The sequence below is a fragment of the Zasmidium cellare genome, assembly GCF_010093935.1.
Source record: "Zasmidium cellare ATCC 36951 unplaced genomic scaffold M409scaffold_8, whole genome shotgun sequence".
In the NCBI taxonomy this organism is placed as follows: domain Eukaryota; kingdom Fungi; phylum Ascomycota; class Dothideomycetes; order Mycosphaerellales; family Mycosphaerellaceae; genus Zasmidium; species Zasmidium cellare.
The window spans coordinates 472,592-488,736 of NW_022986952.1; the positions used below are offsets into that span (position 1 = coordinate 472,592).

Here is a 16,145-nt window from a genome sequence, read left to right on the forward strand (position 1 = left end):
ACAGCATGATCGAGGACGTCAGCCATGCGACGACGTCCGCACCGGCCAATGTCCAAAAGCAGGAGGATGCTGCACGGAATGCATCCATACCGTCAAGGTTCCCCCCCACCCGCTCACATGGCACTAGAGCTGGTGTGGACTCAGTGATTGATGGGCCGGGGCGTGCCTTTTGGCAGAGTGGACGAGCGACGAATGGGAGGGGAATGTGAGGTGAAGTGAAGTGTTGTGCAGATCCTTCCCGACGCGGACGGCGGCCAATCGCAGCCTCGTTCTTGCCGCTGAGGGCGATGTGTTGGACTCCACCTTGGTGCTTCTTCTTCGCGCTCTCCTGCGCCTTTCCAATAGCGGGCTCGCTGGGTTGTGCAGCCCACGGACGAGTGCATGATTGTGCCCGTCGTGTCGGCCACACCACAGGCTCAGCAGGCTCAGCTGCCACGGGAGCATATAGTCGCCCGCCGACTCCCTCATGCCCTTCCTCTCTTTCTCTTCTCAGCAAGCGTGTCAATCTCAAGAGCTGGTCTTTGGTTTTCTATCCTCTTTTTTGCCCTTTTGTTAATACCAGAGCCTGGTGCTCGTCGTCCAATATACGCCCATTCTCTAATACAGCCCCCAAACCGCCAACACCGAATACCCCCAGAAGAAACCCAGAAAACGAATTCGATATTCATATCCGATCCATTTGCATTCTACGAACCCAGTCGCTGGTCGACTGAACCCCCGTTACACCTAATTATCAGCTCTTGCTTGCTCAGCACGACTTCCCGACAACCCAACACCATTACGAACCTTGTAATTTTCGATCCTCGCTCGAAGAAACCAAGACATTGCGAAGGACCAACACCACAATGGCCTCAATTCAGCTCAACTTCACTCTCCGTACCTCGGCCAACTGCAAGACTGTTCACTTGCTCGGCTCTTGGGACAACTACTCCGGACAATTGCCGCTTTCCAAGGACTCGTCCAAGGCGGGCGGTTGGAAGGGGACGTTCCGTTTTCAAGGACAGACGCTCAAACAAGGCCAACGATACTGGTACTACTACATCATCGATGGCTATCATGTCTCCCATGATCCAGCTCGCGAGTCTGTCACGGAGCCGACGACAGGTCGGAAGTTGAATGTCCTCGACATTCCATCTGGGAAACCTCCCGCTGCCGCTCCTGCCAGTCACAGTACATCGTCCAAGTCTCATCGACATTCTCGTAAGACCTCGTTGTCTGTCAGTATTCCCAAAGGACGGCCACTGGAGAAGTCCGAGATTGTTTCTCCCAGACCATACAAGCCTCAGGAAACAAAGAAAGTCCGCAACGAACAGTTCCAACACCCGACACTGGAGCAACTCAGCGCGAAGTTTGCCGCCGCCGAACTCAGTGAGGAGTCTGAGGAAGAGTCCGACTCCGAATCGGACGTCGAATCGGACGTACCATCCCTCAGCTCGCGCAGCAGCAACTCCAGTACACCCAGCTCGGTCTCCAGTACATCATCCTGTTGTACCTGCGAACGCTACGGCATCACACGCGCAGGTGCCAGGGTCAAGCTCGACTGTGGTGGATCTCGTTGCGGCTACTCTGACGGCTCTGAATGCAGCAGCGAATCCGACGACGACTACAAGAAAGGCACTACACGCCGCCACGGCATCGTGGTCCGCCATTAGTCGCCTACGAGTTACGGCGGTTTGAGAGACGACATACACACACACGGAGAGAAGAAGGACCACTCTCACTTACAGCTGGATTGATTTTTCGCGCCTGCGGTCCATTGTCCATCCATTCGCATTTTTTGGTTTCTGCTGAAGCGCGCATCATCTTCTTGACCCGCGCTCTACATTCAGCCGGCCTGCTTGCAGTGTTTTCGCGGCGTCGATGCGCGTTTCTTTGGATTTGTCCAATGCCCAACTTGGCTGCACCTGTTCACTCGCTACGCACACAGCCTAGCAGCCAGACCCGACCCGACCAGCAACCACACGCACTTCGCGATCGATGTCGATCGATTCGTGATGCCGGGCGGTGGTGACTTGAAGGACAAGATGAGGGAGAAGAAGCGTCCCGGATGCATGAAGATGATCGGGGCGCGAGGGAGAGGGAGAGGAAGGAGACGGAAAGCCGAGTCATCATCATCTTTCGAAGATCTGCAATACAGACTTTGTTTGAGATGACCTCGCGCTACGAAGAACGATGTGATGATGTGGAGGATGAGGAGGAGGATGGGACAGTCGAATGCAGGAGTCGTGGAAGACTCTGGTGTCATACTCTGGTACCTTCTTCACTCGGCTCATAAACCAGGCAAAGTAATTGACTGCATCTGTTCCTGATCATCCACCACGCCGTTGCGCTTCCATTATCCCAATTCAGTCATCACCGTCTCCGACGCCGGACCCGTGAGCGACGTCGCCTCAACTCTTACCCATTGTTCCGTACCGTCGTCGATCGTTGCAACATACTGAACCGTTCAAGTCACCAGCCCGCTCGAAGCAATAATGGCAATTACTAATTCCTCTCGTCCCATCCCGCTCTGCTCTGCAAAGTCATCGTTCTGCTAGTAGCTTCGCTTTAGGCTCTCGTGAAGTGTTCTCGTTTGTGCTTGTTGATAAGTCCTGCTGCTCGATAACGCCTTAGGGCGTCGTTTCCCGAACGAGATGCAAGAGTGAAGGGCTTCGTCGAGGAAGTGAAACATAACGAACGAAGAAGGCCGTCTCTTCTTCGTGTGTAGACGATTACAGTACAGCATAGTACAGTACCCGTGCATCGGTGAAGGCGATAATGAGGACTGCGGCGTCCGGGCTTGGATTCAAGAGAGCTTGCATCCAAGTTCGGGAACTCTTCGCACTCTGTGCTGTGCTGTGATTTCGTACGGTCCTGCCATTTCCATCGCGCTGCGAACAACTGCCGACTTACTTTTGCACCACACACATACTTTCTCGCTTCCTCCATCCATCCAGCAGGATTCTCTGGCCCTAATCTTCAGAGCTTACTGCTGTATGTGCCTGCTGTCGGAAGGATGTCTTCATACTGTACAGATCTCTGACTATAGAGTTGTGATGGAAGAATTCGCTGGACTGGCTGAAGAACGGAGGAGCCTCGATTCGGCATACCGAACGTTGTTTGTTCGCCGGCGTGGTGTGAAGGTTTCCATTTCGTCGTTAGGGCACAGCTAGGGAGCTGGTCGAGTGAGTGAGAGGCGCGGTGGGCTTGTGTGAAGAGCTTCACTCTGTTGCTGATGATGATGAATAATATCCGAGAGAGTAGTGATGTGTGTTGATCAAAGCAAGCAATCTTCGTTGAGCCCAGTCAGTTGGGACGTAGGACAGATTTGTTCAGGGAAGATGCTGGTCGAAAGACCAACCTTGATCCAACAGACTTTTGTCGATCTCGTCGGCGCTTTCTTCCACGCTCCTGCCTGATGAAGAAGCGATTCGTGCCAAGACTTTTGTGAAGTTTGAACTGAATGATGATTGTATCGGGGGAAACAGTCCTATCTAAGGGGAAGAAAGAGTCTAATGGATATGAAGTTGGAGAAAATAAAAATGCTGCCCCACGTGTCCTGCGCGTGCCTCGCAGACGGAGAAAGCGAGTCGATGACGATTGGTTTGAACCTGGTCCAGCCAGAGACAGAGTTGTGCTCGGAGTAATCACTCAAAAAAGCCAGAAAGTGTTGAGACAGCTGCGGTGCAAGTAAGAGCTCGCGAGAACGCTGCAAGAAACCCACGGCCCAGACAGAAAACGATCGATCCATCATCCATCCTCCCCCCAAAAATAAAGAGCTCCAGGTAAATGCGTACCAATAACCGAAAATGCGAGCGTGCGCACAACCCCCCAATGTAACCCGTGATTCCTCACTCGTTCCTATTCGTAAAGATTGGATGATTTGCCCAGTACTGTCTGTCACCTGACCAATTCTTCGTGCATGCGTCGCTGCATGTGTGGCCGCGTATATGCACGCCGCAGCACAGCTCCTCGTCGATCTCTGCCGTCTGGCTTTGCTTTGGCGTAGTAATCAACAGCATCGTGCCTGCCCTAAGGTATCCCTCCAGAACCCATGTGGAAAGCCAAGCGCGGGATTTATAAAGAGTGTAGATCGTTTCGAATGTCGGCCTCGGATCTGGTGTGACTCTGGCAGAGGGTGACTGCGGTGGTGATTACCGCGATGGCCGCGTAGTGCTACCACCAGAACGAGTGATGATGCCGAGACACAGTGATGGCTGCATGCTGTCCAACAGTCCGCTCTGCCAAGATGGTGCAATGTCGTCAAGTCCAGCATGATGCCAACGTAGAGTCTCGCACGTAGGTCGAATTGATGATCACTCATCGCGAATGCGGATTCCAACTTGAATAGCCAGAATCGGGATGAGTTGTCCTTCGTGCGTAAGTCTCAGGCTGCGGTCGTCCTTTGGAATGGTTCGCACAGGCGTATCCGACGAACACGGTCTTCTCCTGGACTGAGTGGCCTCGTTGTGATCGTGCGGCGCATGGATCGATGGCATGGCGGTAGTACAGGCATCGACACACCGAGTATCGTTCGACGACTTGGATACACATGTTGTTGCAAATAGCCCAATCGAGCTAGACGGAATGCCACAAGTGCGCCTGCAACGCTAATGAATCAAAAGATGTGCGGAAGGAAGCAAGGACGAAACAAACACCAACAACAGACTGCGGATCAAGCAGAGAAGGGGATAGTGGTTCGGGTGGTTGTTGGTTGTTAGGCTGCGGCGTCGGGGCGGCGTGGCTGTGGTTTCTTATAGCCATGGAGGAGAGATGGAAGACGAGGGAGGATCAGTCAGTGGATAAGTCAGATGAAGGCAGATGCATATCATGCGCAGTCGCATACCGCACGCAGAGTGCGGCTGTCACTGCTGCGAGCTGCCATAGGTTGCGGCGCAATAGAGGGCTCGCATTGGTGCAGCAGGCGTGGGCAGGCCGGCAGGGTCGTAGTCGATGCTAGCGCGGTGCAGATTGGGGGCACTTTCTGGCAGGATGGCAGCGGTCGGCATGCAGCAGCTACTGCTCGAGGCGTGCGAGGCTCCTCACAGGCTGCCCTCCACGCGGCCAGGGCAGACGACGGGCCGGGGCAGAGGTGCGCCGGCGTGGTGGGACGGTTGATGGAGGGGAGCGCGGCGGCCTGGTATTCGCGGGAGGGTTGGACCGCCATCGCGGGCTAAGCCAGCGATGGATGCGGTCGGTGTTGGTTCCCTAATTGCAGCAGCTGGACGAGTACGAGCGGGAGGGATGGATGGCTTGGACAGACCGGCCCTGGTGGCCTTGAGGGCAAGGCGAAAGGAAGCAACCCCGTGCCGCGATGCATACGCCGCCAATGCACTGCGATGCACGTCGAATGCACGTCTTCGCCTGGCGGCAGGCCACGAGGCGATCGACCGGCGATTCACAGATGCTCAAACAACACCGCCCGCGATTCCTGTCGACCTACGAGATGCCTCCACTCGACCCCGTCCGTGAGGTCAGCTTTTAGCCCCAGCCCAGCCAGACGAATCGTGAGGACGCTGATGATGATGGAGCGTCGTGAAGGCAGGTTGATGACAGGAGCGGTATGTCGTTCGAGGACCGGCCGACCATGACGTCGGCAGGACGTGGCTCATCGCATCGCAGGCAATCTCACCCTCGTCGCCGCATCGCGAGGTCGAGACGCCGAGAGATGACCATGTCCGGGAGTTGCAGCGTCACGAGTGCCCTGCCGATCCTGGGTGATGGAGAGGAGCAGGGTACGTACTGAAAACAAGTGTGTGATGATGGATTATTGGACACGCCATCGTTTGCGAACGCTAAAATAGAATGTCTCGTCTCAAATTCGGGGGCCAACACACTTCACCCGCAACAAAACCACGACACAATCGCGACTACAACATCAACATCCGCCGCCGGCGTCGTACGAATACTACACTCCCCATGCCAGGCCCTCAGCACACCCTCGCATCAGGAATCAAGGCCGCGGCCACTCACAGCCGGCCACCACCACTTGCTTGTTCGGTATGCGGGCACGTGGATCTGCCCACCATGCGGCTCTTCGTTCTTTTGACGCAAACTCGCCTGGCCTGGCATCCAACTCCTGCAGGATCGGAGCCAGGAGAATGGTCGCTGGGACTGGCCCGACCCCGTCTGCCGCCCACGCCCAATCGTCTTTGTCATCGCTCTCTAACCATCGCGACATTGATGACAACGCGCCGTGGAGGCCAAGTCATCGCACAATCGCTCGCCACACCTCCATATCAAAGCAACACCGCCATGTCGGACGAGATACTGCAATCTGTCATGACGAGCCCTGCCGGCACCGCTCGCGTTCCAACTCCACCCATGCGCATGCCGAACAGCTCCGGCCACGGCCAGCAACCTAGATCAGCTGAGAATCCATTCACTCACGCTGGAATCGCATCTACTGCCTTCGATTCGTCCTAATACTCCTAGGCACCTTACTTTGGAAACTTTCTTCAGCCCTGCTGACCATAGTTTGCGCTTTCTACGGGGTACAGGTGGAGCAGTGCGCTGCATGTAAGCGGCCTGCTCGATGCTATGTGTTTCTGAAGAATCTAGACATGTGCGCGCCCAGAACGCCACCCAACTCCGGATTGCGCCTCTTTGCGAGCCCTCATCTGGCCGGCCGACCACATGGCACTCCTTCGTGGCTCTTACGCAACCCCGTTGACTCCTTTCCCGCCATTATCATCAACGTCCTGACCTTGCGTCTGTGAGGGCAGCGGCAAGGATTTGGCAGGCGCGGGATTCAAAATACCAGCCGCATCAATCAGCGGTGCTGACGGGTTGATTTCGAGTCCAAACCCTGGCTTGTCAAGCACTGACACATCAAGATACCCCTTCACTGGAATCGGCTCGTTGGTGAAGAGGTTGCCAAATACAGGCAGCACGCTCTTCCCGTCCGGCGAGTTGGCCAGGTATTCCTGGAATGGGCTGTTGGACTGCGAGACGACAAAGTGGTACGAGTACGGTCCACTCGCATGAGGGACGACTGGGATGTCATACGCCGCTGCCATAGCTGAGATCTTCAACAGCTCAGTCATACCGCCTACCCACATTACGTCGGGCTGCAGGATATCCAGATTACGGCCCTCGATGAGCTTACGGAAGCCATACCTCGAGAACTCGTGCTCGCCTGTCGTGAACTTGATGGTTGGGTGTGCGCGCTTGATGAGGGCGTGTCCGTCGAAGTCGTCAGGAGAGAGACACTCTTCCCACCAGTCGATGTCCAGGTCCTTGCATTTCTCCGCCAACTCGATTGTGTATGGGACGTTCAGGCTCATGTAGCAGTCGACGCGCAGAGGGAAGTCAGGTCCGACTTCTGCTCGTTTCTGGCGAAGGTATTCCACGTTCTTCCTCATCCCTTCAGGACCTTCTCCAGGGCTGTAGGGCAACGCGACTTTGGCACCGCTGAATCCAATCTCCTTTACAGCCCCGGGCTCTGGACCTGTACAGTAGAAGCTCAGCCTTTCCCTGGTCGCGCCGCCAATCAGCTTGTATACAGGCTCGTTGCGAATCTTGCCCAGTAAGTCCCATATCGCGAGGTCGATGACAGATATAACGGCTACCGGCAGACCTTTGCGACCATAAAACATTGATGCGCGGTACATTTGCTCGAAGAGGTGGTTCGTATCCCGTGGATCTGCGTCCCTTTGTCAGCGGCACATTGCTTTTCAGCCTTCATATCACAAGCCACCAACCTGCTCCAATCAAGAATCTTTGGAAGTGTTCTGCAACCAGCCAGCAAGCTGGCGGTCCGCCAAACCCGGTGGCGAAACCTTTCGTGCCGTCGCTGGCCTCAATCTCGACGCAGAAAGAGCCTAGCACGTTGATGCCCCAGCTCGTCCTCGATTTGCGGTAAGCTTCATATCCGGACATTGGCGTGGAGATTTTGGAGTCTATCAGCCAGTGGCCGCCCTTGACATTGTGGTAATCGCCTCCGGACCCCACGCCTTGAATGATGAAGGTCTTGACATTCTTGATCTTGGGGAAAGAAACCACGCTGCTCTTTTCTTGCGCCATGGTGGCAGATGGCATGTGAATGTGTAATCTCAAGGTCTTCGCAGTATGGATGAGAATCCTGGCAAGGCAGAGAGTAGAAGTGAGATAAGTGAGTCTTTCGTAACCTGATGTTCAGAAAAGGAAGAAAGGCAGGAACAGCTCATAAAGAAGACGGAAAGTCTTCGCTTCAATGTTCTATCTTTCTCCCATGGCGCCAGTGGGTCTCCCAGCAGCGCGATGCAGGGAAAAACAGTCGACCAGAGGCGTGTCGAGGGAATCACAGGCGCTGTCGGTGCAGTCCAGACGGAACATTCGCTGTCCATTCTCGCCAGAAGGCGGGCGTGCGGGGTCACTCCCACCGAAGCCTATAAGACTCCTCGGTGCAGTTGGCACCTCTGCTCGTCACAATTCTGCCCCGAAGTTCCAACTTGCGCCCGCTCGAACCCACGCCATGTCCTCCAGCACGCCGCGAGGAGGAGAGCTGGTTTCGCCGAAGCAGAATGGCACCGAGGAGGACGAGGGCTGGAGCGATGGGGAAGACGATGCCGAGCTCGCTGCTGAGGGCGGCGACAGGAAGCGCAAGCGGCCTATGAGCGTCAGCTGTGAGTTGTGCAAGCAGCGCAAGGTGAGTATTATTGTGCTACGTCCATCACGTTGCCTGCTCGACACGTGAGATAAGCAATCGGTGTGGAATGTTGATGAAAGCCAGGTCAAATGCGATAGAGGCCAGCCTTCGTGTGGCTGGTGCTTGCGAAACGGGCAGACGTGCGAGTACAGGGAGCGTAAGAAGCCTGGTCTGCGTGCTGGATATGGCAAAGAGCTTGAGGCTCGTCTTGGTGCGTATAAGACCCGAAATGGTCGTCTTTACTTGGATGAGATGGGTTTGCGATGGAGTTCGATGCTGATTTTAGCCTTCAGACAAACTCGAGGGCGTCCTTAGCAACCAGCAACATGTCCTCCAACAACTCGCTGCCCATCTACCAGGACCGCAATCATCAGTATCACCTCAGTCTCAACATGCTCCTCAGGCACAGACAGCACTGTTCATGCAGACACCAGACATGTATCCAACGGCGACAGCAGTTCAATACAACCGTCTCCAGTCACAAGGCAGTGACATGAACCAGCATCAACACCAGCACCATGGCTCTCAACACTCCATTCATATCCCACCTACCACAGCCAGTGATCTCTACGCGGCGACAAATCCACCACTAGAGTCACCCAGCCTTAACATCAACGCGGCCAACCAGGATGGAGCAATGAAAGCAGTTTCTCAAGATCATGACTTCCCGCCTTATGACTTGTTATATGCTCTCACGGATCTCTTCTTCAAGCACATCAATACCTGGTGTCCGATCCTCCATCGACGTAGTACACTGGATTCCTTGTTTGGCCCCAACACGCTAGAAGAAGCTGATAGAATCTTGCTTCATGCGATTGTCGCTACGACTCTGCGCTTCTCGACAGATGCTCGTTTGAGCGATCAGGCACGGGAGCGGTACCATTCTACGTCGAAGCAGAAGGTTTGTGATACCTCTTCTTTACAGTCTCAGTCTTCTGATATACCTGTGTGGTTCAGGTCCTGCTTTATGGCTTGGAAAACAGCTCGGTCAAGGCGTTGCAAGCACTAGTAATTCTTGCTCTCGACACGGTCGGCAACTCGAACGGACCTCCAGGTTGGAACCTCCTGGCGTTGATCACAAGGAGCGTCGTGCAGCTAGGACTTGCGGTCGAAACGACTTCAGCTTCCATCGCTCCTCTCTTCCCATCAATCTACACTTTGCGCGCCATGGTCCTGCCTGAATCAAAGTCGTTTATCGAGGACGAAAGCCGAAGAAGACTGTTTTGGATGGTCTATCTACTCGACCGCTACGCCACAATTGCAACAGCCTTCGAGTTCGCACTTGATGACAAGGAGATCGACCGCAAGTTGCCATGCCGAGACGACCTCTTTGCTCGCAACCAACCTGTCGACACACGCTGGTTTCAAACGATCGAAGGCGAACAGCATGATCTTAGCGAGATGAATCATCCAGAGAATCTCGGATCATTCAGCTACTACATCGAGATTGTTGGCATCCTCTCGCAGATACACCGCTTTCTCAAGAAGCCCGTTGATATCAGTGCCCTATCAGACGTGGAGCGATGGCAACAGGAATATCGTCAGCTGGACAGCAAGCTGAACTCTTGGAAATTCAGCCTGCCGAGCGAGTACGGCAACATGTCAAGGCTTTTCAATCCAAATGGTGGCAACAAGATCGTCAACTGTATCTGGATTATGTTGCACATCACCTATCACACGTGAGTCTCGTACGCCCAAGCAACCTCAGTGGCAAACCTATGCACCTCTAATGCACCCTGCTCGCCTCACCGGACATACATCAAAAGCTAACGTCAGCAATTTCCTTGCCAACAGGACCGTGATCCGACTCCACTCCTCAGCCGCGTAAGTCTTGTATCCCAATCGATCAAGCACATACACAAACGTCATAGAATACTAACGACCCTCGTCATCAGCTATCCCACCAGCCGCTCCCCCATCTTCACCCCATCCTTCAGCGCCTCGCAACGCTGCCACACCGCCGTCGAGGACATCTGCGCACTATGCACCTACGTGCGCAACAACAGCATGCTCACGAAACTAGGTCCCCCATTCGCCTTCAGCCTGTGGGTCGCCGCCCGTCTGCTCCTCGTCCACGGCAGCACCATCGACCACAATGTTAACCCGGCCATCTCCCCCCTCGTCGAAACCCTGCGTGAAATGGGCTACTACTGGAAAGTCGCCGAACGCTACGCCACCCTCCTGCAATGTGTACTAGACGAGTACCACGAATCCGAGCGTGGCCCCGTCCCCGCCAGCGGCGTTAGGGAGACGCCCTCCACGGTGAGGATTTTGGCGGATATGCGTCGCTGCGCCTACGATTTGGATTTCTTGATCTCAAGGCAGCCGCGGCAGTTTTTCAACGGGAAACAACAGGGGAATTCGTCTGTCACGCCCGCGAGGACCCCGGCGCCGAATGAACTCGAGTATTTGGATGTGTTTGATTTCTTTAACATGCCTCGTCTGCCATTCTCTGCGCCGTCGGGTGGTGAGAATGGTAATGGGATGGGAGGGAATGGCGGTGGAGGAGGTGGTGTTAATGGAGAGGGCGCGGTGCCCGAGTATCAGTCTTTTATGGATTACCATGGCATGGAGGGGAATAATGGGACGGATTGGCTTGTACAGTGAACGATGAAGAAGAAAAGTTTTTCTTGTTCATAACGGTACAGAGTGTACATACAATTCGATTCTTCTTAATGCCCAATCCCACCAGCGACCCAATCATTCCACGCTGGATCACCCGGTTGAGGGAAGAAGCCTCCTTCCGGCTGCTGGCCCGCGGGAGGAGGTTGTTGCTGCTGTTGTGGCGCTTGTTCGCCGCCGTTCTGCTGCGTCTGAGGTTGTCCTTGGCCTTGCTGCTGTCCTTCAACACCTTGCCTCCGTCTCTGCTCAGCAAGTCGTTGCTGTTGCTGTCTGTAATAGATCAACCAACCCAGCGCAGCGACAAACCCACCAATGAGCAACGTCTCCAACACGCTATCATCGTAATCCTCTCCGTCCCAGTATTCATCGCCTCCCGGCATGGGGTCGTGCTGAGCGTCCCAGTCGTCTGCCTCGAAGACTTCATTATAGTACGCTGCATCGGCTTCGAGGAAATCGTTAACCCACTCCGCAAACGTCCTTCGCTTGCGTTCGGGTTGCTCTTCTTCGATACCGTGCACGCCGCCTTTCGTGACGCCGTTCCACCACGACCGCCAGCGGAGCTTGAACAGGCTGAGCTTGACCGGGAGATATGCTTCTCTATTCGTCTCGAGAGCTTGATCGTAGAATCGCTTCGCGAGATGGAAGTCCTGTTCGATACCGATGCCGTTCTCGTGCATCCAGCCGAGATTCCACATGGCTTGGGCGGATTGGAGGGTCTCAGCGGCGGATTGGTAGCATGCGGCTGCGTTTTCTGCTGAAGGGGATGTGCCGATGCCTGAGAGATAGTAGTCGCCCATCTTGACGAGGCTGTCGTAGTTTTGCTGTTTGGCGGATCGGGTCCATTGCATGAGGGCGATCTTGGCGTCGTTGAGAGCGTTGCTTGCGGCCTTTTGGGTGGATGATATCCAGGTGAATGGAGACCATTTGGGCTGGCTTTGGTCGAGCAGCCATGCGACGTTTGCTTGGGCGTTTTCGCTGCCTTGCTCTGCCGCCATCAGGAACCCGATCAGTGCACGAGAGTTTTCACCCTCTTCGTAGGCATCTGCCGCCTCGCTGAGCGATGACCAGATGGCTTCCGCCTTCTCGACCACTATCTTGTAGAAAGCAGCTGCGTTTCCACACGATCTATCGCGGCCAACGGCTTTGTTGTTCATCTCAGCCAGGTAGTAGAAAGCCTCGATGTGGCTGTTTCGTGCAGCCAGTTCGAAGTATTTGGTGGCTGTAGCAGTGTCTCCCTGGTCAAGAAATAGCATGCCAAGATTCGTCTGAGCGACTGCCAAATCTTGATCGGCTGCCGCGGCGAAGAAATCGGCTGCCTTGATGGTATCTTGAGGGACACCAAATCCGTTCAAATGCATCAAGCCCAAACTGTACTGTGACAGTGCGTCGCCGCTGCCTATGCCACGAGTAAACCAGATCTTTGCCTTGCTGAAGCTCTGTTCAGTGCCCTCGCCGCGCAAGAACATCCTGCCCAGGTAGCCTGCAGCTTTCGCCGCGAGCTTCTCGGTCCCGTGAGAGACATCTTTCCTGACTCTGTTGTTTGCAGTCCAGTATTCTCTGGCAACGTCCATGAAGTACTGCTTGGCGAGCTTGAAGTCGCGCTTGAGACCCCTGGCACCGTCGTAGTAGAGTCTAGCGAGTCCAAGAGTCGCCTTGAGGTCTCCTTTCGACGCTTGCAGGTGGAGGTACTCCAGAACATCTTCGACATCGGCATACGCATCGCTTGTTGGACCACCTTGCTTCGCATTGTGTCCAGCTGATGCCACACTGGCTCCTTCACCATATACGCCACCTTCCTCATCAGCGATTCGATAGGCGTCGCGCACCAGACTATGGCCTCCAGGTGGTCCCGAGCGATAGTAACGAATTGCCTTGTCCGCGACGATCTTGTACCAAACGACAGCTTCGTCGCAATTGCGAGGTGTCGCAATACCGGTCAAATGTCTGTACGCCAGTGTCATTTGGGATCTTGTATTGCCTCCTTCCGCAGCGAATGTGTGGTATAGCAAGCTCTTCGCCTGATCCATAGGTATACTTGGACTCAAGCCTGTCGCATACAGGAAGCCGACCATGTACTGTGCTGTAGCATTGCCGTTGATATCCGCCAATTGCTTATATCTCTTGAACGCTTGATCGTAATCGACTGGATGGCTATAGTTGCCATGAAAGCTGAGCTCGGCGAGGAGGAACACGGCATCGGCGTCGTCTTGCTTCGCTGCATCTTCGAGAAGTCGCACAGCTCGCGATAAAGGCTGTCCAAGCTTCGCAGATCGTTCGCTCGTAGAAGTGGTCACTAGGTTGGTCTGCTTCGGAGCATTCATGAACAATAGGACGAATGCCTCCTTTGCGTAGTATGCAGCAGTTCCCAGAACACCTTTCGGCTTGCGAACAAAACGAGCCAGTTTCGAAGCTTGCGGAGGTTTGATTTTCCGCAATATTGATATCGCCTCTCCCACTGCCACACTTTGGCTATTATCCGCGGCCTCATCTTCTGTGCCGTGCGTCGATCCCTCCCATTGCGCCGCCTTCGATGGCGAAGGACTCTCTTGCAGTGGCTGTTGCTCCTCTATCACATCGTCTCGTTCGTCCAGGATATCACGTGCGAGAACGGCGGCGAACAAGAGAAAGGCGACTGTTCACAGGCGATTAGAAGGTATGGCATCGTTGGTTGGAGGCTCTGGCTTACGGAGCAGAATGGGCAGCAATGGACGTTTCATCTTGACTTGCAATAAGGGATGTAGACGACGCCTGAACGAGGCGACGACGGCCGCATTATCTCGCAGCTATCTGGAGCATGTAGTGGTGAGAACAGCTTTCATGTTCCTCAAAGCCAGCCAGCGTCATGCAGCAGTCGTCGCGTGGCATCTCTGCCGGTCTCGGGAGCAGCCGTCGATGACCCCTGCCCCCGGTCTCACCTCCCGTCCTCGACACATTCAGTTGGGCAGCCGCGATGCATTGCACTGATTTGAGAGGGAGCCTTTCCCAGTCATCATCGCAATCACAAAAATATGGTCATAACATTGGCGAGGGGTAGCCACGTCTACTGTACCCGCCCCGGCTTCGAAACGGCGAACGATGAACATGGTGGCCCAAAATGAACCGCTGACATCAAGCAACAACGACGACGACGACGACAATCCACGAGGCCACGATGAGCTCACTATTGAAACTCGTCCTCACGAAGGGCTATCAACACAATCCTATCTCGAACGTCTCACGCAATCTATGATCGCCGAATCTACCAGCGACAGGCTGTCAACATCTACTCTTGTCCGCAGACACACGCATGAGAACTTCATCATGGCCAATGAGACGATCTTCGATTGCCTAATTCCCCCAACGAAAGGACTCCGCATGGTCTTTGACGCGATCGAAAGGTTCAGGCAGACTGACATGGCGTGTATCCGTGTCGAGCCGTACAACGTCACCGCGGTCGTACACCGCGGGACGCGGTTCGCTGAGGTGTTTTGTACCATTCGCGAAACTGCACGATGGTCTGGCCGGGAGATTGGACGGGAAGCTTGCTGTATACTCCACTGGGAACGGCGTCTGGATGATGGAGTGTGGTTGATGTATCGGCATTCCTCCGTCCGTGGTGGTGGGAGCTGGGGGTGAATTGTGCGCGAGCAACTGACCACGGCAATCAGATTTTCAAGTTACAATCAGACTGGACGCAAGTCTAATTTACAGCATAGAAGTAAGAAGTCTAGGAATACAGCCTAATCGTGTTCGTCATCACTTCAAGCCTTCTTCCTCAACGCGGTCCCATCGATCCCCTTCGACCTCGCATCTCTCTTCATGTGCGCCGTAGGAAGCCCATGGACATCAACCTCCGCAGCGACATAAAATCCAAAAGCCTTATACAGAGCGGTTCCATCCCGCGAGGCTTCGATCCAACCAGGCAAGAACAGGGAATCGGCCAAGTCAACACCCCACTGCATCATCAAAGATCCAGCGCCCATGCGTCGATATTCCGGGCTCGTACAGCAGATGTGCAGGTCTGTCAAAAGAAAAATCTCATCAGTCAAAGCGCACGACACTCCCATCGTACGAAAAAGCTTCCTTACAAACAAACGGGCCCGTCATGACCCTCCACCGATTCTCATTCATGAACCTCGCCACCTTCTCAGACACCTCCCTCTCCTCCCCTTCATACCAATCGATAGCCTGATCACCTTTATCATCCGGCTTCCCATTCACAAAAATCTTCCAATTGCTGCAAGCCGCGATTTTGCCCGTTTCGGCATCCTTGACTTGTATCCATACATCGCTCTTGTCCGACTCCATGGCGTTGAGGACTCGTTGGCGGTATTTGGGGATGGTGGTTCGATCGGGACAGCCCATGAAGAGTGCTGTTTCTTCTCTGGAGAAGGAGTCGTAGATGAGATCAGTGATCTCCTCCATGTCTTCGGCTTTCGCCCTTGTGACGACGAAGTTGGGCTTGGGTGGTGACATGATGGGTGTTGAATAGGAAAGTGATTGAAAGACTGAGGAGAAGATCGCACAAAGCCTATCCACGAAATATATTTTTGAGAGCTGGGAATCGATATGCGCTTAGATAGCCCTCGTCGGCGCAGGCGCTCAAAGGATTCCGAATCGAGTAGCAGCTACTTATGACAACGTTTTCTGTACGCGTCGGAGTGATTAGGCATCTACGACTGAAGCTCTCCAACACCATTGGGACTAAAATTTGGACCGAGCCAGAATGCCTAGAGATTTCAGTCCGGGTCGACCGCACTGCTGGAGCTACTCCTCCGAAGCGTGCAGACGCCGATGTACGACATGACATGAGCGAGAGCTGTGCCGCAAGCACGAGCTACTTTAGTAAGGCTATACCCGAACCATCCATGATACCAATGTCCGCGTAAAGAATATGTCTCCGACTCTGTACGAAGCCATGTGTCGCGCGGACGCC

At 54.5% G+C, this 16,145-nt stretch overlaps 5 protein-coding genes across 5 annotated transcripts; 2 read left to right on the top strand and 3 right to left on the bottom strand.

The window, feature by feature from the left end:
- Positions 1 to 845: 845 nt before the first annotated feature.
- Positions 846 to 1,652, top strand: M409DRAFT_19719 (uncharacterized protein; the record flags this gene model as incomplete). Its single annotated transcript, XM_033805061.1, has 1 exon — positions 846 to 1,652. One exon carries the CDS (start codon positions 846 to 848, stop codon positions 1,650 to 1,652), a length of 807 nt encoding a protein of 268 aa, XP_033671002.1.
- Positions 1,653 to 6,635: 4,983 nt separating this feature from the next.
- On the bottom strand, positions 6,636 to 8,004 carry M409DRAFT_19720 (uncharacterized protein; the record flags this gene model as incomplete). Its single annotated transcript, XM_033805062.1, has 2 exons — positions 6,636 to 7,624; positions 7,683 to 8,004. The coding sequence occupies 2 exons, from the start codon at positions 8,002 to 8,004 to the stop codon at positions 6,636 to 6,638; spliced, it is 1,311 nt and encodes a 436-aa protein (XP_033671003.1).
- Positions 8,005 to 8,434: 430 nt separating this feature from the next.
- On the top strand, positions 8,435 to 11,215 carry M409DRAFT_19721 (uncharacterized protein; the record flags this gene model as incomplete). The annotated part of the gene is made up of 6 exons (XM_033805063.1): positions 8,435 to 8,608; positions 8,693 to 8,819; positions 8,902 to 9,509; positions 9,566 to 10,287; positions 10,403 to 10,432; positions 10,504 to 11,215. The coding sequence occupies 6 exons, from the start codon at positions 8,435 to 8,437 to the stop codon at positions 11,213 to 11,215; spliced, it is 2,373 nt and encodes a 790-aa protein (XP_033671004.1).
- A 65-nt stretch (positions 11,216 to 11,280) lies between these two features.
- On the bottom strand, positions 11,281 to 13,947 carry M409DRAFT_64474 (uncharacterized protein; the record flags this gene model as incomplete). Its single annotated transcript, XM_033816100.1, has 2 exons — positions 11,281 to 13,685; positions 13,917 to 13,947. 2 exons carry the CDS (start codon positions 13,945 to 13,947, stop codon positions 11,281 to 11,283), a joined length of 2,436 nt encoding a protein of 811 aa, XP_033671005.1.
- A 1,023-nt stretch (positions 13,948 to 14,970) lies between these two features.
- On the bottom strand, positions 14,971 to 15,685 carry M409DRAFT_19723 (uncharacterized protein; the record flags this gene model as incomplete). Its single annotated transcript, XM_033805064.1, has 2 exons — positions 14,971 to 15,230; positions 15,298 to 15,685. The coding sequence occupies 2 exons, from the start codon at positions 15,683 to 15,685 to the stop codon at positions 14,971 to 14,973; spliced, it is 648 nt and encodes a 215-aa protein (XP_033671006.1).
- Between the last annotated feature and the right edge of the window lie 460 nt (positions 15,686 to 16,145).